Consider the following 26,399-nt stretch of genomic DNA (forward strand, 5'->3'; position numbering starts at 1 on the left):
TTGGTGGTAAGCAATTAAGGGGAAGCTAGTAGCTCCATGAGAGCAACAAGCTAATCCATATGCCAGCTAATTTACCAAAAAGAACCAGGAAAAGAGACAGCTAAAGAGTCCTCCCAGGAACCTCAAACACTGGCCTCAAAAACTAACCCTGCAAAGGGACCAAAATTTAATGGATCCGACTGTGGAACAATTTATATCCCACATAATGTAAATAATGTAAAATGGTGAAGCTGATTTGTAAAACAGTTCTGTGATTCTTCAAAAAGTTAACCATAGAGTTACCAAGTGACTCAGTAGTTCTGCTCCTAGGTATATAAACAGGTGAAATGAAAATAATAGAAAGAAATGAAGTACTGATACATGCTGCAGAATGAATGCTAAGTGAAAAGAAACCAGTCACAAAGCCCACATATTATATGATTCTATTTTTATGCAATATGCAGACTAGGCAAATTTATAGAGACAGACATATTAGTGGTTGCGTGTGGGGTGGGGCAGACTGGGAGTAATGGGGAGTGACTGGCAATGGGTTGAGTTGTGGGGTGATGAAAATGTTCTAAAATTGACTGTGGTGATGGTGTGCAACTCTGAATATACTAAAAACTGCTGACCTGTATACTTTAAATGGGTGAACTGCATAGTCTGTGAGTTATCTATATCTCAATCTAGCTATTTAAATGAAATGTATAGATCTTACTTGGATACTGACTCAGACATACTTAAAAAGCCACTTACAGCAATTTTGTGAACATTCCCTGAGATGTGCTTTTGTGATGTGTACACTTGTTTTTGCATTAACTTTTTAAATATAAATTTTATGGAAGTGTATCATGGAACTGGAAAACTCTAAATGCTAAGTGGTTAAAATGTAGAAATTTCACTACTTTAAGGTAATACAGGAGTCTTGCATTCTTTTCTACTAGCAATGGGACTGTGCTTAAAAAGTAGTTGTTATTTGACTCAGTATAAACAGGCATAACACTGACAGAGTAATACCAGCTCTTCTTATCTGCCAAGGCTGTCATGAAAATTGTATTTACAAGTATAGTAGACAAGACCTTACCCGAAAGATATGTGACCAGATGATGTGAATGTAGAGTTTTTCAGATTTCAGGCAGCTCATATTATATAAAATCCTCAGTGGGGTCTGTGAAATACCACCATAATCAAATCATTTCTCTAAATTTCTCTATGAGAAGAGAAATACTCTAAGAGGGATTAAACAAGACTACAGAGAACCTCATATCAGTTCAGGTCATATTTGGCCACCAAATGAATTTTGAACTTAACATCATCAACAAAACCTTTTGACTTTTTGTATCTATCTATCTCCGAATTGCAGACAGGGGGACTTATGCTGTAAAAATTCAAGTCCCAGCTCTGCTATAGCACCTGTGAAGAAAATATCTAGCTACTCTATAGGGCTGATAAGTGAAAAGAGATGATGTATATAGCAACTAAAACATGATGCAAATATAGCTTAATATTACCAGTCATTTAAAAAGTAGAGCCTGTTAATATTTAACATTTTATGAACAAATAACATTAAAATAGAATTCTGGAATAGCAACATACAACAAAAACAAACAAAAAAACCCCACAAAACAAAAAAACACAAAGTGTAAAACCCTCTCCCTATTCTCCAAGGCTTAAAGAGCAGTCATCCAGCTGTAGTCTACTTTCCTAAATTTTCTCAGTTCCTTTTCTTCAGATTTTGACAACTGATGTATAATGTCTTTTCCCAAATCTGTGTTATTTGTATCCTGGACCTCTTCAGTGAAGTTATTTTCTTCATCTGAATCAACACTTTCTTTTTCTTCTTCCATACTGACATCATCAGGAATTTCTTCAGCACTTTAACAATAACAGAATAAAATACAATTACTATTAAAAAATATTTCTAAACAATAACTTTCCAATTTAAGGTATCTATGAAAACACAATCATGAACAAAATAAATGAAAATTCTTGTTACTGAATACACTTTAAAAATTATGGATTATTATAAAACAACAGGTAAATTTATAAAACATGAAATTTTGAAACCCTTAAAACATTACCACGAAAGATCTCTGATATTTAGTTTCAATGAATTTTATTTATTTGACTTAGTAATCCTATATCCTTTAACTATAGGTCAAAGCTGAAATAAAGAGAAACACAGGGAAAGAATATTCTAATCAAGGATAACACAAACCATCCTGTTTCTCAAAACAGTATCTAAACATATCTTATGAACTGCCTTACCTCTTAGTCTCCTTAGACAGCAGCAATGAATTTACAAACATGGAGCACAGGAAAGAAGCAGATGGCAGTACATGGGCTGGAGTGTGAAGAAGCTACAGTAAAACAGAAAAACAGGGTTTCATTTAAAAAGATGAAATGCCAAGGCTTTCATCAACAGTAGGCTCTCCCCACAGAAAAACCAAACCGAAGAACTCCCTACTTTTGGGGCTCCCTGGTGGTGCAGTGGTTAAGAATCTGCCTGCCAATGCAGGGGGACATGGGTTTGAGCCCTGGTCTGGGAAGATCCCACATGCCACAGAGCAACTAAACCCAGGCACCACAACTACTGAGCCTGCGTGCCACAACTACTGAAGCCCGTGCACCTAGAGTCTGTGCTCTGAAACAAGAGAAGCCACCTCAATGAGAAGCCTGCACACTGCAACGAAGAGTGGCCCCCGCTCGCCGCAACTAGAGAAAGCACGCACGCAACAACAAAGACCCAAACGCAGCCGATAAATAAATAAAATTAATAATTAAAAAAATAGATTAAAAAAAGAACTCCCTACTTTTATGCAAATAAACCCATGTCAGGCTACAATAATCAGAAATTGTAAGTTTTAGGCCATTTAATTCGGGAATTAAAGTTGCACAGTATATAGACTGGTTCAACGTGCTGGAGTAGAAAGATGTGTGCTCACTCCCTCTTGTGAGAACACCGGAATCACAACTAACTGCTGAACAGTCATCGACAGGGAGACACTGGAACTCACCAAAAAAGATATCCCACATCCAAAGACAAAGGAGAAGCTGCAATGAGATGGTAGGAAGGGCGCAATCAAAATAAAATCAAATCCAGTAACTGCTGGGTGGATGACTACAAACTGGAGAACACTTATACCACAGAAGTCCACCCACTGGAAAAGGTTCTGAGCCCCATGTCAGGCTTCCCAACCTGGGGGTCCAGCAACAGGAGGAGGAATTCCTAGAGAATCAGACTTTGAAGGCTAGTGGGATTTGATTGCAGAATTTCAACAGAACTGGGGGAAACAGAGACTCCACTCTTGGAGGGCACACAAAGTCGCGTGCATCAGGACCCAGGGGAAGGACCAGTGGTTAGTCTCCTAACCCAATGGAGACTGAACCAGGCCTATCTGCTAGTGCTGGAGGGTCTCCTACAGAGGTGGGGGGTGGCTGTGGCTCACCATAGGGACAAGGACACTGGCAGCAGAAGTTCTGGGAAGTAATCCTTGGTGTGAGCCCTCCCAGAGCCTGCCATTAGCCCCACCAAAGAGCCCGGTATGCTCCAGTGCTGGGTCGCCTCAGGCCAAACAACCAACAAGCAAATTAAAGTTTTACCAAGCTCTGCCTACCACAGTAACACCCAGCTCCACCCACCATCATTCCCTCCCAGCAGGAAGCTTGCACAAGCCTCTTAGATAGCCTCATCCACCAGACAGCAGAAGCAAGAACTACAATTCTGCAGCCTGTGAAACAAAAACCACATTCATAGAAAGACAGACAAAATTAAAAGACACAGCACTTTGTACCAGATGAAGGAACAAAACTCCAGAAAAACTAAATGAAGTGGAGATAGGCAACCTTCCAGAAAAAGAATTCAGAATAATGACAGTGAATATAATTAATGATAGTGAATATGATCCAGGACCTCAGAAAAAGAATACAGGCAAAGATCGAGAAGATGCAAGAAATGTTTAGCAAAGACCTAGAAAAACTAAAGAGCAAACACCTAGAAGAATTAAAGAACAAACAAACAGAGATGAACAATACAATAACTGAAATGAAAACTACACTAGAAGGAATCAACAGCAGAATAACTGAGGCAGAAGAACGGATAAGTGACCTGGAAGACAGAATGGTGGAATTCACTACCAGGGAACAGAATAAAGAAGAAAGAATGAAAAGAAATGAAGACAGCCTAAGAGAGCTCTGGGACAACATTAAATGCAACAACATTCGCATTATAGGGGTCCCAGAAGGAGAAGAGAGAGAGAAAGGACCCGAGAAAATACTTGAAGAGATCAGAGTTGGAAACTTCCCTAACATGGGAAAGGAAATAGCCACCCAAGTCCAGGAAGTGCAGAGAGTCCCAGGCAGGATAAACCCAAGGAGAAACATACTAAGACACATAGTAATCAAATTGACAAAAATTAAAGACAAAGAAAAATTATTGAAAGCAGCAAGGGAAAAATGACAAATAACATACAAGGGAACTCCCATAAAGCTAACAGCTGATTCCTCAGCAGAAACTCTACAAGCCAGAAGGGAGTGGCATGATATATTTAAAGTGATGAAAGGGAAGAACCTACAACCAAGATTACTCTACCCAGCAAGGATCTCATTCAGATTCGATGGAGAAATCAAAAGTTTTACAGACAAGCAAAAGCTAAGAGAATTCAGCACCACCAAACCAGCTCTACAACAAATGCTAAAGGAACTTCTCTAAGTGGGAAACACAAGGGGAGAAAAGGACCTACAGAAACAAACCTGTAACAATTAAGAAAATGGTCACAGGAACATACATATTGGTATTACCTTAAATGTGAATGGATTAAATGCTCCGACCAAAAGACACAGGCTTGCTGAATGGATACAAAAACAAGACCCATATATATGCTGTCTACAAGAGACCCACTTCAGACCTAGGGACACATACAGACTGAAAGTGAAGGGGCTGGAAAATGATATTCCATGTAAATGGAAATCACAAGAAAGCTGGAGTAGCAATACTCATATCAGATAAAATAGACTTTAAAATAAAGAATGTTACAAGAGACAAAGAAGGACACAACATAATGATCAAGGGATCAATCCAAGAAGAAGATATAACAATTATATATGCACCCAACATAGGAGCACCTCAATACAGAAGGCAACTGCTAACGGCTATAAAAGAGGAAATCAACAGTAACACAATAATAGTGGGGGATTGTAACACCTCACTTACACCAGTGGACAGATCATCCAGACAGAAAATTAATAAGGAAACACAGATTTAAATGACACAACAGACCAGAGAGATTTGTTATTTATAGGACAAGGAATCCCAAAACAGCAGATTACACCTTCTGAAGTGCACATGGAACATTCTCCAGGATAGATTACATCTTGGGTCACAAATCAAGCCCCAGTAAATTTAAGAAAACTGAAATCATATCAAGCGTCTTTTCCGACCACAATGCTATGAGATTAGAAATCAATTACAGGCAAAAAGACGTAAAAAACGCAAACACATGGAGGCTAAACAATACGTTACCAAGAGAACACTGAAGAAATCAAAGAGGAAGTTAAAAAATACCTGGAGACAAATGACAACGAAAACATGACAATCCAAAACCTATGGGGTGCAGCAAAAGCAGTTCTAAGAGGGAAGTTTATAGCAATACAAGCCTACCTCAAGAAACATCTCAAATAAACAATCTAACCTTACAACTAAAGGAACTAGAGAAAGAAGAACAAACAAAACCCAAAGTTAGTAGAAGCTAATAAAGATCAGAGCAGAAATAAATGAAATAGAAACAAAGAAAACAATAGCAGAGATCAATAAAACTAAAAGCTGGTTCTTTGAGAAGATAAAATTGATAAACCTTTAGCCAGACTCATCAAGAAAAAGAGGTTTTTAAAAATACCAATTCATGGGTCCCACTCCAGGGATTCTGATTTGATTGGTTTAGAGTGCAGCCAAGGCTTTTTCATAAAAAAAAATTTTCCTTATTTTTAAAAACTCCTTGCGAGATTCCAACATAGAGTCAAGTATGGCAGCTCACGTTCTGAGGGATGCTTATACTCGCATACACACACACGGCATCACTGTTGTCACTGGCCACAGTGACTGTCCTCTGCAGAATCTCTTGAACCACAAGCAAAGCTGACCAAAAAAAAAAAAAAAAGGAAAAAAAGAAAAAGTAAAAGAGGGAGAGGACTCAAATCAATAAAATTTGAAATGAAAAAGGAGAAATTACAACAGACGCTGCAGGAATACAAAGCATCATAAGAGACTACTACAAGCAAGTCTATGCCAATAAAATGGACAACCTGGAAGAAATGGACAAATTCTTAGAAAGGTATAACCTTCCAAGACTGAATCAGGAAGAAACAGAAAATATGAACAGACCAATCGTAAGTAATGAAATTACTTCACAGGTGAATTCTATCACACATTTAGAGAGGAGCTAACACCCATCCTTCTCAAACTCTTCCAAAAAATTGCAGAGGAAGGAACACTCTCAAATTCATTCTATGAGGCTACCATCACCCTAATACCAAAACCAAAGATACTACAAAAAAAGAAAATTACAGACCAGTATCACTGATGAATATAGATGCAAAAATCCTTAACAAAATACTAGCAAACAGAATCCAACAACACATTAAAAGGATCATACAGCATGATCAAGTGGGATTTATCCCAGGGATGCAAGGATTCTTCAATATATGCAAATCAACCAATATGATATACCATATTAACAAACGGAAGAAGAGAAACCGTATGATCATCTCAATTGACGCAGAAAAAGCTTTTGACAAAATTCCACTCTCCAGAAAGTGGGCACAGAGGGAACCTACCTCAACATAATAAAGGCCATATATGACAAACCCATAGCAAACATCATTCTCAAGGGTGAAAAACTGAAAGCATTTCTTCTAAGATCAGGGACAAGACAAGGATGTCCACTCTTGCTACTATTATTCAACATAGTTTTGGAAGTCCTAGCCACAGCAATCAGAGAAGAAAAAGAAATAAAAGGAATCAAAACTGGAAAAGAAGTAAAACCGTCACTGTCTGTAGATGACATGATACTATACATAGAGAATTCTAAAGATAACACCAGAAAACTACTAGAGCTAATCAATGAATCTAGTAAAGTTGCAGGATACAAAATTAATGCACAGAAATCTCTTGCATTCCTATACACCAACAACGAAAGATCAGAAAGAGAAATTAAGGAAACAATCCCATTCACCATTGCAACGAAAAGAATAAAATACTTAGGAATAAAGCTACCTAAGGAGGTAAAAGACCTGTACTCAGAAAACTATAAGACACTGATGAAAGAAATCAAAGATGCCACAAACAGATGGAGAGATATACCATGTTCTTGGATTGGAAGAATCAGTATTGTGAAAATGACAATACTACCCAAAGCAATCTTCAGATTCAATGCAATCCCTATCAAATTACCAACGGCTTTTTTTTACAGAACTAGAACAAAATACATGAAAATTTGTATGGAGACACAAAAGACCCCGAATAGCCAAAGCAGTCTTAAGGGAAAATAATGGAGCTGGAGGAATCAGACTCCCTGACTTCAGACTACACTACAAAGCTACAGTAATCAAGAAAATATGGTACTGGCACAAAAAACAGAAATATAGATCAATGGAACAGGATAGAAAGCCCAGAGATAAACCCACGCACCCATGGTCAACTAATCTATGACACAGGAGGCAAGGATATACAATGGAGAAAAGACAGCCTCTTCAATAAGTGTTGCTGGGAAAACTGGACAGCTACACGTAAAAGAATGAAATTAGAACACTCCCTAACACCATACACAAAAATAAACTCAAAACAGATTAGAGACCTAAATATAAGACCAGACACTATAAAACTCTTAGAGGAAAACATAGGAAGAACACTCTTTGACATAATCACAGCAAGACCTTTTTTTGATCCACCTCCTAGAGTAATGGAAATGAGACCAAAAATAAACAAATGGGACCTAATGAAACTTACAAGCTTTTGCAAAGCAAAGGAAACTACAAACAACACAAAAAGACAACCCTCAGAATGGGAGAAAATATTTGCAAACGAATCAATGGACAAAGGATTAATCTCCAAAATATATAAACAGCTCATGCAGCTCAATATTAAAAAAACAAACAACCCAATGCAAAAATGGGCAGAAGACCTAAATAAACATTTCTCCAAAGAAGACATACAGATGGCCAAGAAACACATGAAAAGCTGCTCAACATCACTAATTATTAGAGAAATGCAAATCAAAAGTACAATGAGGTATCACCTCACACCAGTTAGAATGGGCATCATAAGAAAATCTACAGACAATAAATGCTGGAGAGGGTGTGGAGAAAACGGAACCCTCTTGCACTGTTGGTGGGAATGTAAATTGATACAGCCACTATGGAGAACAGCATGGAGGTTCCTTCAAAAACTAAACATTGAACTACCGTATAACCCAGCAATCCCACTACTGGGTATATACCCAGAGAAAACCATAATTCAAAAAGACACATGCACCCCAATGTGCACTGCAGCACTATTTACTAAAGCCAGGTCATGGAAGTAACCTAAATGCCCATCGACAGACGAATGGATAAAGATGTGGTACAAATATACAATGGAACATTACTCAGCCATAAAAAGGAACAAAATTGGATCATCTGTAGAGACGTGGATGGACCTAGAGACTGTCATACAGAGTGAAGTAAGTCAGAAAGAGAAAAACAAATATCGTATATTAACACATGTATGTGGAACCTAGAGGAATGCTACAGATGAACTGGTTTGCAGGGCAGAAATAGAGACACAGGTGTAGAGAACAAAGGTATGGAAACCAAGGGGGGAACGTGGCAGAGGGTGGTGGTGGTGGTGGTGGGATTAACTGGGAGATTGGGATTGACATGTATACACTAATATGTATAAAATAGATAACTAATAAGAACCTGCTGTATAAAAAAATAAATAAAATCCAAAAATTCAAAAAAAAATTGCACAGTGTATAAATGATTATTTAAAAATTAGTTGTTACAGATTGACTGTATAAATAAACTCTAACTTAAGGAACTTTATTGCATATAACCCATTTCATGTTGGTATAAGCAATTAATTTACACTATTAATATTATAATAAACTTATGTTTCACACTAATAAGTAATTAATAATTACTTACCTCACTAATTGCAGGTATGTTTTCTGTTAAGGGTAGTTGTACCAGTTCATTCTCCAAAGCTTCATTTAACTTGTCATCCTGCTGTTGCTGCCTGTGCTTTCCCAATATGAAATAAAATGGGGTTGTTGGAAGAGTTTCTTCTGCTAATAGCTGTAAGGATTTAAGACAAAGGGAAATAAATTACTTCACTAAAGAAGAGGAACTGCCTTTGAGGCAATAAGAAGTATCACAGGGCTTCCCTGGTGGCGCAGTGGTTGAGAGTCCGCCTGACGATGCAGGGGACATGGGTTCATTCCCCGGTCTGGGAAGATCCCACATGTCACGGAGTGGCTGCGCCCGTGAGCCATGGCCGCTGAGCCGGCACGTCCAGAGCCTGTGCTCCGCAACGGGAGAGGCCACAACAGTGAGAGGCCCGCGTACCACACACACACACAAAAGAAGTATCACAGTCATAACATGTCCGATGGAAGGAACTATAGAAATTATCTAGTATGATTGTTTCATTTCACAGGTAAAGCAACTGAGAGCAGTCAATTTACTATGTGAAAAGCTAACAGCAGACACTTCGATGACAGAACAAAATGTGCATCCACCACTACTTAGGCCCCCAGTCCTACAAAAATGGCAGCAAACAGGTTTTCAAAAGAGCATAAATCCACAGTACTAAAGACACTGTGTGATGTGGAAAGTGAAAAGTAGTTTGAATGGTGGTAGCTAACTTAGTAGACCTGAGAAAGCAGGATTCTAAGCTGGTGGTGAAGAAAGCTAAAAGCATCCCCATTTATACTGCAGAATCCCACAAATACTCAAGAATTGGTACTAATAGTAACAGTACCTCCTCTGTAAAAGGCTAAAAAAAAAAAAGAAAGAAACCAGTTAGCCTGGTTGAAGGTCTATTTAGAGAGCATTCAGGTTTCCAGATCTCCTCCTCAGCCCCAGCAGAGGGCTGGCAGTATGTTCCTTGAAGAGCGAAATAAAGTGTGTCTTTAGAAAGGATGGCTTGGTGTGTGGCGGGGCGGAGGTGCCCTCACAGCTGAAGGCAGCTGTGCTCCATAGAGGGTGCTTCTCAGAACACTGGCAGCCAGGTTGACATCTTTTAGGCAAGAATTTGGAAGAATTTTATCTGGACAATTTGACCAATCTAAGAGAAAAAGTCCTAAAAATAATGACTTTTGGAGATTTTCTCATAATAGCTCAGGCAGATAGTGGAGGCCAGAGGTCAAGTTCCACCTAGGTAGAAAACCTCCAAATGGTGATTTTGCTCACTTTTAAATAAGAGCAGATAGCCAAGAGTCATGAGACTTTGATGAAAATCTCCAAAACAGATTGGAAATAAAAACCTAATGGAAATGAACCATGTTAAGAGAGAGAAAAAATAATAGAGGATCAGATGAAAAGAGGAGGAAACCTCTCAGACAACAGGAAGAAAACAAGAGAAAAAATAAGAATATTAGAGAGCACCATTCTAGAAGGTCCAGCAGTAAAAACTAGCAGTTCTAGAGAAAATGAAGGCAAAGAATTAATTCTTCTCCTTAGACAATTTTTTGATTAAAACCCTCGAAGGGGGCTCTACATTTAACTCAGAGGAAAAGTCAAAGTCTTTTCATTAAAGCCTGTTTTGACTGCTTTATTTAAAAAGGCAAACTGCACTCCACATTCCCTTTCCCACCATTCCTCCTCCCATAATTCTTATTGCCTTCTAAAATACTATATATTTTACTTACTTGATGTTATTATCTTCCTGTTAGACTATAAACACCACTAGTTTAGAGACCTGACTCTTTTGCTCACTGATATATCCCAAATGTCTAGAACATACAGTAATGATCAACAAAAAAATGTTAAATGAATTCAATGAATTTTCAGAGAAAAATAAACAAGTCAGGATACAGATAAAGTATAAGACAGTATCTTCAAAGTTCTAAGACAAAATGATTTTCAACCTAGAACTCTACGCAACCAACCAATCCAATGGGAGAGAATAAAAGCATGTCCAAACATGCAATGTCTTAAATTTACTTCCCATGCACCAATAGGATGTGCTTTACCAAAGCAAGGGAGTGACCAAAGAAGGAGAAAAACTACAGGATCTATTACAGTAGATGTGAATAAACCCCCAGAATGGTAGCAAATGTAGATCCTAAGATGATTACTGTGCAGCAGGTTTACAGGGCAATCAGTTCAGAAAGAAGGTCAGAGGCTCTTGAAAATATTTCTTCAAGACTCGAAAGAATACCTAATATGTCTGAAAATAATGAGAGAGGACTTACAGGGTAGAGATTAGGGGTGAATTAGGTGAGAAGTAAATAGGAAACTGAGCAAATGAAAAAAGAAGGCAATCATTAACTCCAGAGAAAGGAAGTTGGTCACAAAAGGAAAAACAACCTGTTTATTACTATGTGGCTCAGCTATGAATTGTGTTTACATGTTTAAGGATGAACAGTGACCTGACCAATTTATCTATACTGGAAAAATTAGGCGACAGAAAACATATGGGGGTATGTTATGTATATGGCGGGAGTGGTGTGAAAGAAACTTCAATAGATCAGAGTTAACAAATAATACCTAGATCTAAAAAATCCGGAATTAGCAATATAAACATGTTTCTTAGAGATATGGAGGTAAATAAAAACTTCAACTCAAAGAGTTGAGAGTATCTTTGTGGGTAACGGCAGTGGTGGTGATGTTCAAGTTTTCCCCAAGAAGTCTTGTAGAACTATTTGATTCTTTAAATCACAAGCATATATTACTGCTGTTACAAATTGAGACTACATTTTCAAAGAGCACTATCACATCAAGCAAAGCAAGTAGTTTCTAAGTATGTAATTTTAATTCCACTTTAGGGCAGGTAAAACATTTTTCTCATAGCTGAGTTCTAAAAGATTATCTTTGCAGGGAGGCAATGTGCATGATCTGCACCACGAGTGACTAGAACATATACCTGTTTGCTTGTTGGTGTGAGTTTCTCTTCTGGAGACTGTGTACTGAATGTCAATAAACTCTGAAAAGAGAGGTCAATGAATGATGCAAAATATAAATTGTAGAGTGCAAATCTAAATGGTAAAGTTAGAAAACGATGTTGACTTTTCTTCTTGATATAAATATATCTGCTCACAGAAAAGTAATACAAGATTGAAAACGTATTTAATAACTGCTGTGACAGTTGTAAGATTGTCCTCAAAGATCATTTTTAAGAATTGGTAATGAAATAAAATTCAACTGATGGGTCAAACTTAAGCCACTGATTTCTTTATGGTAAATCAAATACTAAAATTAAACAAGAGCCATTCTAATAAATACAATTTAAAGTATTCTAGTTATCTTCTAGGTCATCTCTTTTTTGGTGTCACGGAGTGAATGAATGCAAGCAATACTTAGCCCCAAAGGTGTAGGCTAATATACTCCCACCAGTAATATGACTGTACAGAGCACATAAGACGATTTGGCAGGGGAGTGGGAGGGGAGAGAAGGAGTAATCCTTTAATAAAACTATTCCACTTGCCCTGGGCTATTACTCTCAAATAGTAAAGCAACTGAAAATCACCCATAAGAGATGACCGCCTTTTCTGAGGTGGATGGTTACCTGTGATTTTGTTAGGAAGTAAAACTGCGATCTGTTCAGCCACTGGTAGGCTTCTGAGGTGAATGATTCAGGGACATCTCGTGGAACAAACACTCCCCACTGGACTTCCTCTTTGGAGATATTTTTTTGAATATACAATGGCCTTGGCTCGCTAGGTCTAAACACAAACACTAGAGAAAAAAAAAAACCAAACAGACAACAACATTTTGCCTGCAAAGGTTAGTTTCAGCCTCAGATTGGCAGATCACACTCATCCTGGGACTTACCCCATTGAATAAATTGATAAGGTCATGATTATTTTAGGCTTTGAGTCAACAAATATCTACTTGATGCTTACTATGTGCCAAGCCGATTAGGAATGAGGGCTTTGAAGATGAAAAACAGAAACAAAAATTTCTGTTTCTGAGAGCAGGGTCAACTGCAGAAAACAGACACCAAAATACTATGGCAGTATTTTGTCTTAAGCACTAGAACAGAGATCTGTATAAAGAGCTTCAAGATCATAGAGGAATGATAAAAGCTCCTTGGGGGATTTAGGAATGCTTCAAAGAGGCAAAATGTCTCTTGGATTTTGAAGGCTGAGTAGCAAATGACATGTTGAAAAATGAGGGATGTGCTGGAGCTGGAACTCGAAAGGAAGGGCAATGGTCAGGCAAATGGCTTCAAATGGACATCTGATTTGAAGGTAAGTTTAAATCAAATTATATTAAAGGTGTTAAAAAGAAAATCTAGGTAATAGACTTCTTCGGTCAAAGAATGGTCTGTACTTACAGTCTGAACCCATGGAAGACTGAGAGACTGCAGCAATATTCTCTGAATTGGGATCAGGTTCCATAACTCTCACATTTAATTTTGCACTCCACTCCACTGGGGAAAAAAAGTGATTCACTTCTAAGAAGAGATTTACCAAAAGCTTTCTTAAGCTTGTTATTTAAACTAGGTACTCAATATTTATTGGGACAATCAATTCTATTATTTTTAGGAAGAGGGATTTTACCATTCCAGATAATACATGGAGAACACACTGACATAATCTGTGGAAGTCTGCACTAAAACGAGGGGCAAGAAGCAGAAAAACAGTTAAAGCAGTGCAACTTCTGTCTGGTGCTTTCCCACTACTGCTAAATGTGGGCAAAATGTTAACCAGAATCACTGTAGAGAATATTTAAAAAAATGTTATCACACACATTATTACAAAGTAACCACAATGTCTTCCAAACATATACTCGAATGAGTAAAATGCCACAAAGTTCACATTTGTTAGGAGGATTGTGATAGGCTACATTCAAATTTAATGCTGTCAGGAATACTGCAGGTTAATATGCATTATGAACTATCAGAAACTTTCCTCAAATTGTTATGAGGATGGATAATATGGAGGGCAACAAAGTCATACACTGAAGACAGTGGAAAAAGGTGAGGATAATGGAAGATGATTTGATGACAATTAGGCAGCTTATAAATACAGTTGACCCTTGAATAACATGGATTTGAACTGTGAGGGTCCACATACATGTGGATTTTAAAATAGCAAGTACTACCAGTAACTGCTCAATCCAAGGTTGGCTGACTCCACAGAGGGCTGACTCTCTAAGTTATAAGTGAATTTTTGACTGCGCAGAGGGTCGGCAACCCTAACGCCCGCATTGCTCAAGGGTCAACTGTAATCAAAGTCTATTGTTACAGGCATAGCACTCCAAAGTTTGGTGGTACAATGTACCACGTAAAAAATTATATATTCTCTGGGTAAAGATATGAAGATATCATCCAGAAGTCCTAAAATGCCAAAGATTAGTTAATGTCCACTTCCTGTGTGCTTTGTCATCACCTTATAGCAAAGAATATCTTACATGCACAACTGAGCAGATTCCAACAGCACAGAATGCCATTTTCAGTGGCACCAAGAAGGTACTTGGAACAAGTCAATCTCCCAAAGCAAAGGTGCCTAGATTAAAACAAGGAAGTTAACAAGTCAGTTCTAGCACACGTAGTTACAAAGGACTGCAGACTTCCTGCACAGTACTAGCTTCGGGCAATGCAAAGTTTTAGATAGACATGTATGTTTTTGTTCATAATTATTCTGCAGGGAAGAGGGTAAGGAGCACAACAGTAAAGGTTTATTTAGCTATTTTGTTTCTTTAGGAAAACAGATTTGATGACCAATTCTTTTCTCTAATATGCTGTACGGTACAATAATTGACACATATAGAGAAAATGTATGTGAAACGTACCAAGTTATTTAACAAAAACTCTTTTTTATGCTTCTCTGTCTCAAGAGGAAAATCTGCAATATGAATTCTGAAGAAAGTTTTACAAAGTAAACTCAGAATTAGACATGTTGGGAATTAGAAACAGCCATTTCCCATTCTGTCCTCAAATGCCCAAGTTACCGGAAATAAAATGGAAGATACTACTGTTACATTCTCTTGCCATTATTACAAACAATGAAGTTCGAGCCTAACATCGCTTTTATGAAAATACTGAGAAAATAAACATTGTTTGGATCTACTGAGGCTTATATATATCTTTTATTATCGTGTAGTACAACCATGAAAACTAATGCACATGGTTCATAAACCCAGTATTTTTTAGCTTCCCAGCATTTTGGTTAGCTGCTGGCACCACTGACCCACAGGATACCTCTGGAGAAAGCATAAATTAATTACTAAAGTCTATGTAGAAAGACGTGTTTGAATTTAAAAAAAAAGAAACCCAGTACTTCATACTCCCCCAATTATTTACCTACCTTATTTTCCCAGCTCGTTGACAAAATGTACATTTAAGTTCCCATGTCTCCGAATCCCATATTGTAACTATTTCCTCAAAACTAACTGCTAGTAAAGAGCCATCTTCGGAGAAACAGCAGTTAGTTGCTTGGTATTTGTGATAACTACCCACAAAATCACAGGTCCAGCCAACAGCTTTTTCTGTGAAAATACAGACCATAGAAATACTACAAATGCTAGATAATATTTTACGGAATTTATAAGAAATATGGATTAAGAAACAAACACAACAAAAAACCTCCTCTCCAAAATTTTAGTTACAAATCATTGACTGATTTGAAATTTGCGTCCCTTCCAAGAGACCTTGACCTTCCTCTAGTGGAACAGTAAAGGGACTACTGCAAAAGCCCTTTTTACTGTACCCTCACACACTGGAATAACTAGTACATGATTAATCAAGAATGTCATAAAATAAGTAAAGAGTTGGGAGAAAAGGCATGTAAAAATGTAATCTCTAAAATCTTTTGAAATTGGGCAATATCGTATAGAATTAAACAAAGTAGAAAATGTCCTCCCAGAATGGATACAATTCATAAGATAAATATATCAATTCTTAAAACTGTGCACTACATACAGACATATTATATTTAAGTAACTTACTGTATATATCAGAATCATCTGTTAATATCCACACTTTGAAGTGACCATCTTTACTTGTTGTAACCAAGGTGGGGTTTTCAGATTTTTCTGCATTACAGAAACAGAGAGCTGTGATGTGGTCTTCATGTGGCATGTTAACCTTTGTATTGAGAACAAACCTAGTAGGAAGGAAACCAATTTATTTTTGTACCAGGGCAATATGATACACTATCATGAGTATTAAGAATTCCTTACATATTGCACATTTTACAATAGCATCTTTAAGAATGAGCAACTGATATATTATCACCTAGCATGACAAACAATTGAGTGTTCTGTCACTAATGGCCACAGGATGCAAAGAGTTCTAACACATTACCTCTGGCCTCGTGTAACGTACATAACAGAGATGATTATAAATAGTGTCAGCTTACTGGTACAGAATGAGTATAAAACAGGGGTCATCAAAAAATGATACTTGAAAGGCTACTATACTAAACTGCAGGGAAATTGTGTAGAACACAGATACCTCACTCTTTTGAAAATAAGCAAAAAAGAAAATGGCTATGAAAGCCCTTATTTGTGGCAAGACGGTACAGAAAGAACATTACCTATTTCACTGCCCTGGTCAATACTTAATATTTAAAGTCATCCAAACTACCTCTCAAAGCTTGTTTCTGGCTTGACAGAACACTGCCGTGAATGAAAGATTATCTTGTGAAGATTCACAAGACAATGGGCACAAAAGCACTAAGCCCAGTTCTTGACAAGCAAGGACTTGATAAATTGCTATTACAGCCATGGTATGAGAAACTAGTGGGCTCCTTATCTAATCAAGACTACACCACACCACACCTCTACCACCTACCACTGCCATTTTCCCAAAGAAGATAATATAACACAAAAGAGCTAAGGAACTAAGACCTTTGCATTCTAATCCTGGATTTGCCTGGAAGTAGGTATGTGTTCTTGGGGGTATTACTTCTCCATGTTTCCTTATTTATGCAATGAGGTGACTCATAATTTGGAGGACACCAATGCTTTCTCAGAGCAGAAAGCATAAAGGCTGTATTAGAGGAATAACACCTCCTTCATTTCTCTTAATATAAATTTAACAAAATGAAACATCGTAAAGACCAACAATTGAAACTAGAAAGTCAAATAATTTTCTGCTCTGAAATTAATGTCTATATAGGTAGTATTACCCTTGTGTTTTCTTATTATATGTCCACAGTTTCATTTGCAATTCAAGCTCAGTTTCCTTTTCTTGACGTTGTTCCACCGTTGCAAGCCAATTACCATAGCAGCCAAATGCAGCCTTTGTTAGCTCAATTTGGATCAGACCATAATCATTGATATATTCTTGCTGTATAATATCTAACTGATGGGTTAAAAAAAATCCAAAATTCTTATTAATGTAAATACATACATGTTAAAGCATTCAAGGAATGGTAATTAACCACATCATAGATACCTTCTGGAATCTACAGTAACAGATTCTTAGGTAAAGAGAAAAATGAACTAATCATTACTTACAGACATCAAAATTGCCATTGAAAACATGGAGCATATTATACAATACCAATTTGGTGGTGATGATTCTTCAATGACCTTAAATTTTAGTAACGACTATGCTCCATTTATATGATACAGCAGAACTTTAGGTTACAGTAATGCTTTTCTTTTGTTTCTAAGAACAAATAGCTTTACATAAAATCTCAAGGTTAGATTCCACATCACTAGAAACAAGGAGAGCAAAAATGAAACCTACAATTTTTAAGAAGTGAAAAAAGCACAACATTTTAAATAGGCCAGCATTTTCTTTATAATTGTTTCTTTTATTGTTTCCTCATCTATTTACTAAAAATGTACTAAGTGCTACTATTTCCAGGCACTGCACTAGAAATGTACAAAGATCAATAAGTTTTCTTTCTTTGAGAGGTTTAAAGGTGTTGGAGAGAAAGAGATAAAGTGTTACAGTGGCTGTGATAGAAATCTGTAAAGGGTACTGTGGGGCACTAAAGAAAAAGTGGAAATTCTGGATTGCATTTACCAGGATTATGGGAAGTGTTCCTCTTTAATCTACACTGAAGATTTTATCTTCAGCATGTACATATGATACTGTTTCACCACAAAGCAGAGACAGGTCTGTATTGTTAATCCATATTCTCATTGCCTATCCTTATGACTCAAAGGAACAGATGTGTGCGACAGTTAATTTAGAGTGTAGTCTTAAACAGAATAAAACAGAGCGCACACAACAGTGCCAACTGGCTTACGTGCAGACTTCATCTGCAACTGTGGCCTCATTAGAATCATGCTATAAACAACTGATAATACTATGTTCAAATAACATAGGCACAGGATCTTGTTTTAGAAGCTATACAATAAGTTACTTGATGCCAGTGGTGCTATAAAGATATTTCATTAGTTTTAAGGCTAGTTAACAGATCAAAAATCTTACATTATATAACTGTTTATCACTTTGGAGAGAATAAAACTGCAAGTGGCCAGGTTTCCCATTCAAAACCAAAGCTTTAGTTCTTGGGTCAATCATCAAACCGGTAAAGATATTTCTGTCTGCAAAAGAAGTGATGAACAATAGCTGAAATCAGACAAATATTCACTTTTGAAAATGTACACAATTCCACATCCACTGAGGTCTGCGATACCTTTCACTAGGCCTTGAATTACTGCGGACGCCTCAAGGTTTCGGTGAATGATTATCATCTCTGTGGGTAAAATAAATAAATAAACAAACATCTAAACATAAATAGGTCAAACCTTCAAGGTTTAAAAAAAAAAAAGTGAATTTATATCATTCTGAAATATACCAGAATACAAAACAATTGAGTACGTTCAATTTCTTGGAGTGTTACTGGAAAATTAGGAATATATTTTGTGATTTAACAGAAAAACTAGGGCTGGGGATGAGGGCTTTTTCTGTTGGAGTCTCTAAGTTTTCTACTGTGACTATGAATACATTAGAAGTGTTAATTCAGAAACTTATATGCCCCAAAAGAGACGGTTGTTTACTTTGAAATGAGTCACTGCACTAATGGATTGCTCAGTTATGCTCTCTTTTGAAGGGAAAGGAGGCAATGGGCAAGGGATTTACATCCAAGCTGAGGTGTAACAGGATGACCAAATGCTGGGGAGGAATCAGAAGACTGCTCCATTTCTGTCAGAATCCACAGGACTCCCACGCTGAGACGATGGCTGTACCTAAGGAAAACCTCAGAGCATTCTTTCGAGAATGCCATTACATTATGAAAACCTCCTTTATTCCCCCAATCATTCCACATGAAAAGATTTTTAAATATAAGTGGCAAAACAATAACCAAATACATTTAGCCCTACACTTTCATAAAAACAACTCTGGAAATGTTGTATTCAGGTGGCATCTTGGGGCAAGAGGGGTGGAGGAAAGAGGAGAAATGGAAGAGAAAAAAATGCTCGTTAAATCCTATGCTACTCTTAGTTTGAGGTCTCTTATTTTCCATCTCCTACAGATGCTACCTAATTTATGACATTACACAAACTGTATTTCCTCATGACAACAAACTGAGACTTACTGTTATCGGAGTGCGAAGTACAGAAGAGATCCCCTGCTGGAGACACTGAGATATGTTCAATAGTAGCTCCTAAACGGGGGAGGAACTCCTTATTCTTCTCTGCTGCCTCTCGCCACTCTACGAGGACAGACTCACGGCCACCACTCAGCAGACTGCTGCCTTCTCATCCACCCAAAGAAATGAAAAGGACAGTGTTTGGGGGAAAAAACAGGAAGATATAATCGATGTTTTGATTTTTCCTATGTTAGAGAAATAAACTATTTAAAAAAACACGCAAACAAGTGTCTTTATATCTTTTAATACACTTGCAAGACAAAAGATTTAAAGATCACTGGTTCAGGGATTTTTCCTTTCCAGTAACATGTGACTACTTTGTTGCTGACAAATTCTTCTGCCAATAACTAGAAAAACTGGATGAAACAAACATCCTCCAGGCCCAGCTGGCTTCACTAGTAAACTTTTCCAAACATTTAAGAAATAAACCAGTTTTACACTCTTCCAGGTAACAAAAAAGAAAGAACACTTCCCAATTTGTTTTGAAGACCAGCATAATTCTGCACCAAAACTAGCACATCATTAAGAAAACTACAAGCCAATTTCATAACAGATGAAAACTACCAAAGGAAGTATCAGCAAGCTGAATCCAATGATATATTAAAAAGATAAGACATCACTGCAGGGTAAAATTTATTCTAAGCATGTGAGGTTATTTTAACATTTGAAAAATAAACCAATGTAATGAACTCTACTTACAGAAAAAAGGGAAATAGATCATCAGTATCTTAACAGATGCAGAAAAAGTAAAAGATAGAATTCTAGACCCATGATAAAAACTCTCAGTAACCTAGGAATTGATGAGACCTTTAAAATTTCATCAAGAATACTTACAGATAATCTATAGCAAATATTTTAGTGGTAAAACACTGAAAACTTTACCCCTGTGTTGGGAACACCAATACCACTTTTATCCAACATTAACTTGAGGTCCTAGAGCACTGAAATAAGAAAGGCTTAAGAATCAGAAAGAAGTAAACAATAAATTAGATGCTCACAGACAGCATGACTGCGCTCAAAGCAGAGCCAAAACAGTTTATACTGTTAACATTTGCCTTAACTTATAAACAGTTCTCAAAAACCCTATAATTTATAGTTCATTTACACAGACAACTAATTTTCTTCTATTAACTCTCTCATACCTATACATTCACTGACAACCATGTACTATATTACTTCTCTCAAATACTCACATGATTTAAAAAATAACATCAAGAATTCAACTCTCTAATAGCCAAGATGATCTGCAGTACTTCCTATATGAAAGCCATGGCTCACAATAGAGGCACTTGGTATTCTTTTTTGAGTGCCAACTAATCTAATTATTCCTTCTTCCCCAAACCCCACCTGAGAAGGCCAATCCTGAATGTCCCAGGGCTTAAGGGTAATAAGTAAGGCCATCACAGAAAGCTGTGACTAATAACTAGTGTGAGAGGAGGTAGACAAGATAGGTAAGGGCAACAAAATAGAGAAAAGTCCCAGTGACAATATACATCAACGGGTCTTGGCCTTTGGGCAGGGGCCACAGCAGAGAAAAAGAAACTGATCAGGAAGGGCAGAAGAAACCACCTTAGGTCAGGAGAGAATAACAACACTGCCTGAAACATTACAGACATATGTACACACAATGCCACAAACATACTCATTTGTATTTTTGGTGGGGAGGAGGGTGAAGATAAGAGTAGCCGATGTCTTTTATCCATAGGGTTAACACCCTCTTCATTCTTCTGTTCTTCGTTCCCATATGTCACAGCTGTACTTCTGTTGTACTACGCTAAGTATGTCAGGTTGGGTCCCACCCCCATATACCAATCACTGATCCCCAAAATCAAAAGCACAAGTAGGCTGAAGATGCCTCCTGCTTCCTGAGGCTCCACTGAGTTAAACCCAAGTAAGCCTGTAGGAATCTAGAGCAAATGGTACTAAGACTTGTCCTGCCAGTCTCTGGGAAGACCTACAGGAAGAAGAACCACTACTTTCTCTGGGCACGTAAACTTCTGGAGCATCTAGCACCTCCCCTCCCCCACCCCCTTAAGGACCAGTCAAAATGTACTGACATAATTTTCACCACATACGTGTGGGGATGCTAACGGTAACCAAAGACAAAATGTACTTCTCCAAATTTCTGTTGAAGGTCATCCTATTTCCAGGGAGGTATTTTTACGCATTATAGCCACTCTCATGCAGCTTAAATGGAACAAAGATCTGAATTAACTTAAAATAGTGAATGTGGCCATCTTACAGTTAAAAACAAACTTTCGAATTAGACCTAGGTCCAAATCCCACTTACGAGACACGTGACCTTAGGCAAGTTAGTTCTCAACTACAAATTTCACTTCCATCATCTGTAAAATGAGAATAATGATGCCTGTTTTCAGAGTCAAGGATTAAATGAGATAATGGATATAAAGCATCAGCAGAGTCATTTGCTCCTGATAAACTGTAGCTATACTTATGGACAACAAGCACTTAGCTACGTGCACATACATTAAAAAAAGAAAAGGAATATAATTTAAATAGGTTTATATTAACAAGAGACTTTTTGATAGGTGTACACTTTGATACTCTGAAGAGCTTTGAAAACTTAAGCATATGGCATTGTGCTGAGCAAAGCCCAAAACACAGGGGTGATATACAAGTGCTTAAAAAAATTCATCTGGCCCATGCAATTCTAAATCTTTCAAACTTTAAGTACAGTGAATTAAAACACTTGGTTCACATACTTTAAAAGTTCATTTTAAGTCTTAAACTTGTACTTACCTGTCACTGAAAAAGCCAAATCCATAACCAAATCATGGTGCCAATGTAAACATGTGTATGTGTATTTCTTTTCATCATCAAAATTCCTCCTATTGGAGAAAACCAAAATTCTTAATTTGGCCAAAGGCATATGTTTATCAAGTTTACTGGTCTTAATGTGCAAAAAGTACTTTCTATTTCTAAACCAGTCACTTCTGCAAACAATAGGCCATCATAGTATTCTACTAGTTCAATATTCACTGTTACTCTCTCTTTTTTACTTAAAGGCTGACAAAAAGTTCTCTTCAATTAAATGATTAAGGACAAAATGGATTTACTCCTAGGGACAAGGGTTGAAGTCCTAAAATAGTAAGTCTATGCAATGAAGAGTACAGTAGTAAAAGAAAGGACGGACGCCAGCAAAGCATCATCTCTATTATCAGCTGTGGCTTTTCAGTTCTATCCTTTTCCCTGCACCCAGGTATACCTTTTCTGCAGGACTACTCTAAAATAAATAAATGATTGCCAAGCTCTTCAAGAGTTAACTGACCAAAGACGAATTTTGCCATCCCTGTGACCAGTTGCTATGCAGTCTTCCTTCGGGTGACATGCTACACATGTAAAATTGTTCTTAGCATGTTTCTTATTTCTTGATGATGATAAAGTAAACCTAGAAGAAAAATATTTTCCCTTGATTATTAAAGGCTTGGTAAGTGATGTAGTTAGGCAAAATGGAGGTCCCACCCATATCAACCCAAACTGGTGAGCTCTCAGAATTCACTGAACATAAATGCATGATTTTTAAGAAAAATCATGACCAAGAATCAAGAATTTTGTTTTGTAAACATTTATTAACACACAATATAAACTTCATGTGAATAACATTCTACCATAACTTGTCTATGGAGGCCACTGAGAGTGAAATAGAGAACAGACAGTTCTTTTTATAGTTTTCTGCCTGGGCAAAGTTTGTTTCAATTTCTCGTTAAAGCTAAGCTTTTAGCATGAAGTATGGACAAGCCTGAGAAATTATATCTGAGACAACTGGTTAATGTGTCCAAAGATGTCAGGATCCTTATACTGCAAAGGAAAACAAATGTTTATCTTGGCAGGGTAAAAGGCGAGAGGGGACAGTGTAATTTGAAGAGTGACTACTCATGCTTAGCACTAGTTTCTTTAAATACGTTATCTCATTCTCATCCTTACAACTCTATTAGGTAGAAATTATTGCCATTTAAAATACATGTTAATTTGAAGTGTAGTGAGGTTCAATGGACTAATCTGACTCATTTTAAACCCAGATTATACCAAAGCCTATATTCATTCCTACAGCCATAAAATGACAATGTGGATCACCTAGGGAAAACTTTTCAAACCACATCCAATTTTGACATCAAGTATACACAGCAGAATCTAAGTGTGAAAGTGGTTTTGGGGGGAAAAGCTCCCTAGGATTTTGTGACTAATGATTTTAACCCACTGTGGGTTAAAAACTCTACCTCATCTTGTGGTTTCACAATTACTTGTAACATGAAACAGCTTTGGGTCACAGGTATAAGGATGAATAAAATTTTAATGAACTCTTGAGTAAATAAAATAAAGCCATCAAAAAGGAATTCTTACCTTGATGTTGTTTTCTTTTTGAAAAAATAAACCGACAAGTAAAAGTCCCGTACTGCAGCAACATACTCTGCCTGGTATTTCAAAGAGAAGATAACATTCACAAAAATAGTCAACACCCTTTAAGAAGAAATATTACCATAAAAGTTAACATGGGAACAATAAACTTTTGGAGACTGAGAGTACGTTAGTATGAAATGATATACTGGGTTGGCCAAAGAGTTCACTCGGGTTTTTCCGTAAGATGTTACAGAAAAACCCAAATGAACTCTTTGGCCAACCCATATTACAGTTTAACTATGGAAAGGATACTCTTACATTTACAATAATCATAGAAAATTAAAAGATTAAAGTAGGTCCTAAATCCTAAAACCAGACTCTCTAAGTATAATGATTAAACTTTTTCCTATTAAGGCATAATTTATACACCACAGAATGCAATGTTTGACATGTGTATAACCATGTAACTACCATCACAATCAAGATTTAGGACATTTTCTTCGCCTCAGGAATGCTCCGTTGTTCCTCTTTCCAGTCATTCCCCAATGCTCCCACCCCTGTCAGCAACTATTGATTTCTATCACTGTAGATTACTTCTCTGCCTTTTCTATAACAGAATACAACCAGAATGGTAAATACGTTTCATGTCTGGACTGTAGCTCAACATCACCTTTTTGAGATTCACCCACGCTCTTATGTGTATCATTAGTTCCTTTTTATTGTGAAGCAGCATCCCAATGAATGCATATGTATCATAAATTGTTTACTCTCTTATTGATGAACACTTGGGATATTTCCATTTTGGAGCTATTATGAGTATTAATTATTCTTGTGCATGTCATTTTGTGGTCGTGTTTTCATTTCTCTACCTAGGAGTGGAACTGCTGGGTCACAGTAAAGGCATATGTTTAACTTTGCCCCATATCTTTCCACCACTCAGTACTGTCATTCTTTAATTTTATCTGTTCTAGTGGACGTGAAGTGGTATCTCACTGTGGTTTTAATTTGTATTTAACTGACGACTATGATGCTAAAGAATAATGATGTTTATAATGTTCAAGTGTTTTCTCTACTCTAAGAAATTAAACCTTTTCAGAACAAAGCCAAAATAATGCTACAAAACTTAAGACTAAAGAAACAGCCTACCACAATGATATACAGGGGCTTTTGATGGTACTTGATTTTAATAACTTACGTGATTATTAACAAGGGATGGCTAAATAAGTCATGGTATGAACATCATACAGTCATTATTTCTGATGAACATTTAAGTACACACTCATGCTGCAGTGTTAAGTGAAGAAAAAAGATAAAACCCTCATAACTATTCAATTTGAGAAAAGTTATTTTATACATTTAGGAAAAAGTCTAGAAAAAATTCCTCAAATATTACCACTGGTGAGATTTAATTTCTTCATTATATTTTGCTGTAATTTCAAAATTTTCTATAAGGGCGTGTTATTTATAGACATGGAGGTTATATTTTCAAAAGACACATATCTATAATCAAAGCATTTAACTGGCTTCTACATGGTACAGGCTAAGAAGTATAGTACAAATGCCAAAACATTGATTTCTTTTGGGACAATCATATAGTTTACAAGAGCAAAAAGACACAATCTACAAAATTAGGTAGTCCTAAAAAAATCTATACTACAAACACATGCTAAAGTAGTAAGACAGATTCCTTAGTTACTAACAAAAATATTGTAACTCAAGGCAATATTAAATCACTATAACATAAAATTCTCAGAGGAAAGACTGCAGGAAAGAGATTTTATGTACAAAAAAGAAAACCAACAAAGCAAATTTTACCTCATTTCCAAAGGCAATGCACTTGGGTGACTGGTTTATATAATCCAAAACAAAGGAGAGCTCCTTAGCTTCTATTTCCTGACTTGATGATTTTGGTAGTTTCACTGAAACCAGCTGAAATACATCTAGCCAAAGGCAGCTATATTAATATAAAGCTTCTCTAGAGAAAGTGAAGATGTGCATTTGTTCATATAAAACTGTTAATTAGTACTCCAAAGTTAATTTGATGCTAAGATCATAATTCTAGGCTATCTGAACAAGTTGTGCTCTTCATTTGAATATACAAGTTTTAACTGGAGGGCTAATTCCACAACTCATACACACACACACACACACACACACACACACACACACACACACACGCTTCATATATGTAGAAATAGAAAACAACTGGTTTTACTGGTGCATACTGCTTTCCAAAGTACTGAAACGAAAAAAACGAAACAAAAAAACCCCAAAGTACTGAGATGAGCTTTAAGATGGAGATGG

General features: G+C 36.9%; 1 protein-coding gene across 1 annotated transcript in view; it reads right to left on the bottom strand.

The window, feature by feature from the left end:
• Nucleotides 1-1,297: 1,297 nt before the first annotated feature.
• Nucleotides 1,298-26,399, bottom strand: part of WDR75 (WD repeat domain 75) — a 41,308-nt gene continuing 16,206 nt past the window's right edge. Inside the window, exons 5-21 of the mRNA XM_082658453.1 lie at nucleotides 25,911-26,035; nucleotides 24,099-24,169; nucleotides 23,026-23,145; nucleotides 22,497-22,585; nucleotides 19,683-19,841; nucleotides 18,780-18,839; nucleotides 18,572-18,687; nucleotides 17,313-17,488; nucleotides 16,129-16,286; nucleotides 15,489-15,669; nucleotides 14,593-14,687; nucleotides 13,514-13,609; nucleotides 12,743-12,912; nucleotides 12,101-12,160; nucleotides 9,160-9,309; nucleotides 2,248-2,339; nucleotides 1,298-1,854 (exon numbers count right to left, since the gene is read on the bottom strand). Coding sequence (XP_082514579.1) covers nucleotides 1,650-1,854; nucleotides 2,248-2,339; nucleotides 9,160-9,309; nucleotides 12,101-12,160; nucleotides 12,743-12,912; nucleotides 13,514-13,609; nucleotides 14,593-14,687; nucleotides 15,489-15,669; nucleotides 16,129-16,286; nucleotides 17,313-17,488; nucleotides 18,572-18,687; nucleotides 18,780-18,839; nucleotides 19,683-19,841; nucleotides 22,497-22,585; nucleotides 23,026-23,145; nucleotides 24,099-24,169; nucleotides 25,911-26,035 — 2,123 coding nt within the window. The 3' untranslated portion in view covers nucleotides 1,298-1,649. The remainder of the gene's footprint in view (nucleotides 1,855-2,247; nucleotides 2,340-9,159; nucleotides 9,310-12,100; nucleotides 12,161-12,742; nucleotides 12,913-13,513; nucleotides 13,610-14,592; nucleotides 14,688-15,488; nucleotides 15,670-16,128; nucleotides 16,287-17,312; nucleotides 17,489-18,571; nucleotides 18,688-18,779; nucleotides 18,840-19,682; nucleotides 19,842-22,496; nucleotides 22,586-23,025; nucleotides 23,146-24,098; nucleotides 24,170-25,910; nucleotides 26,036-26,399) is intronic.

This window comes from Grampus griseus (genome assembly GCF_964374135.1).
Source record: "Grampus griseus genome assembly, chromosome: 7".
Taxonomy (NCBI): domain Eukaryota; kingdom Metazoa; phylum Chordata; class Mammalia; order Artiodactyla; family Delphinidae; genus Grampus; species Grampus griseus.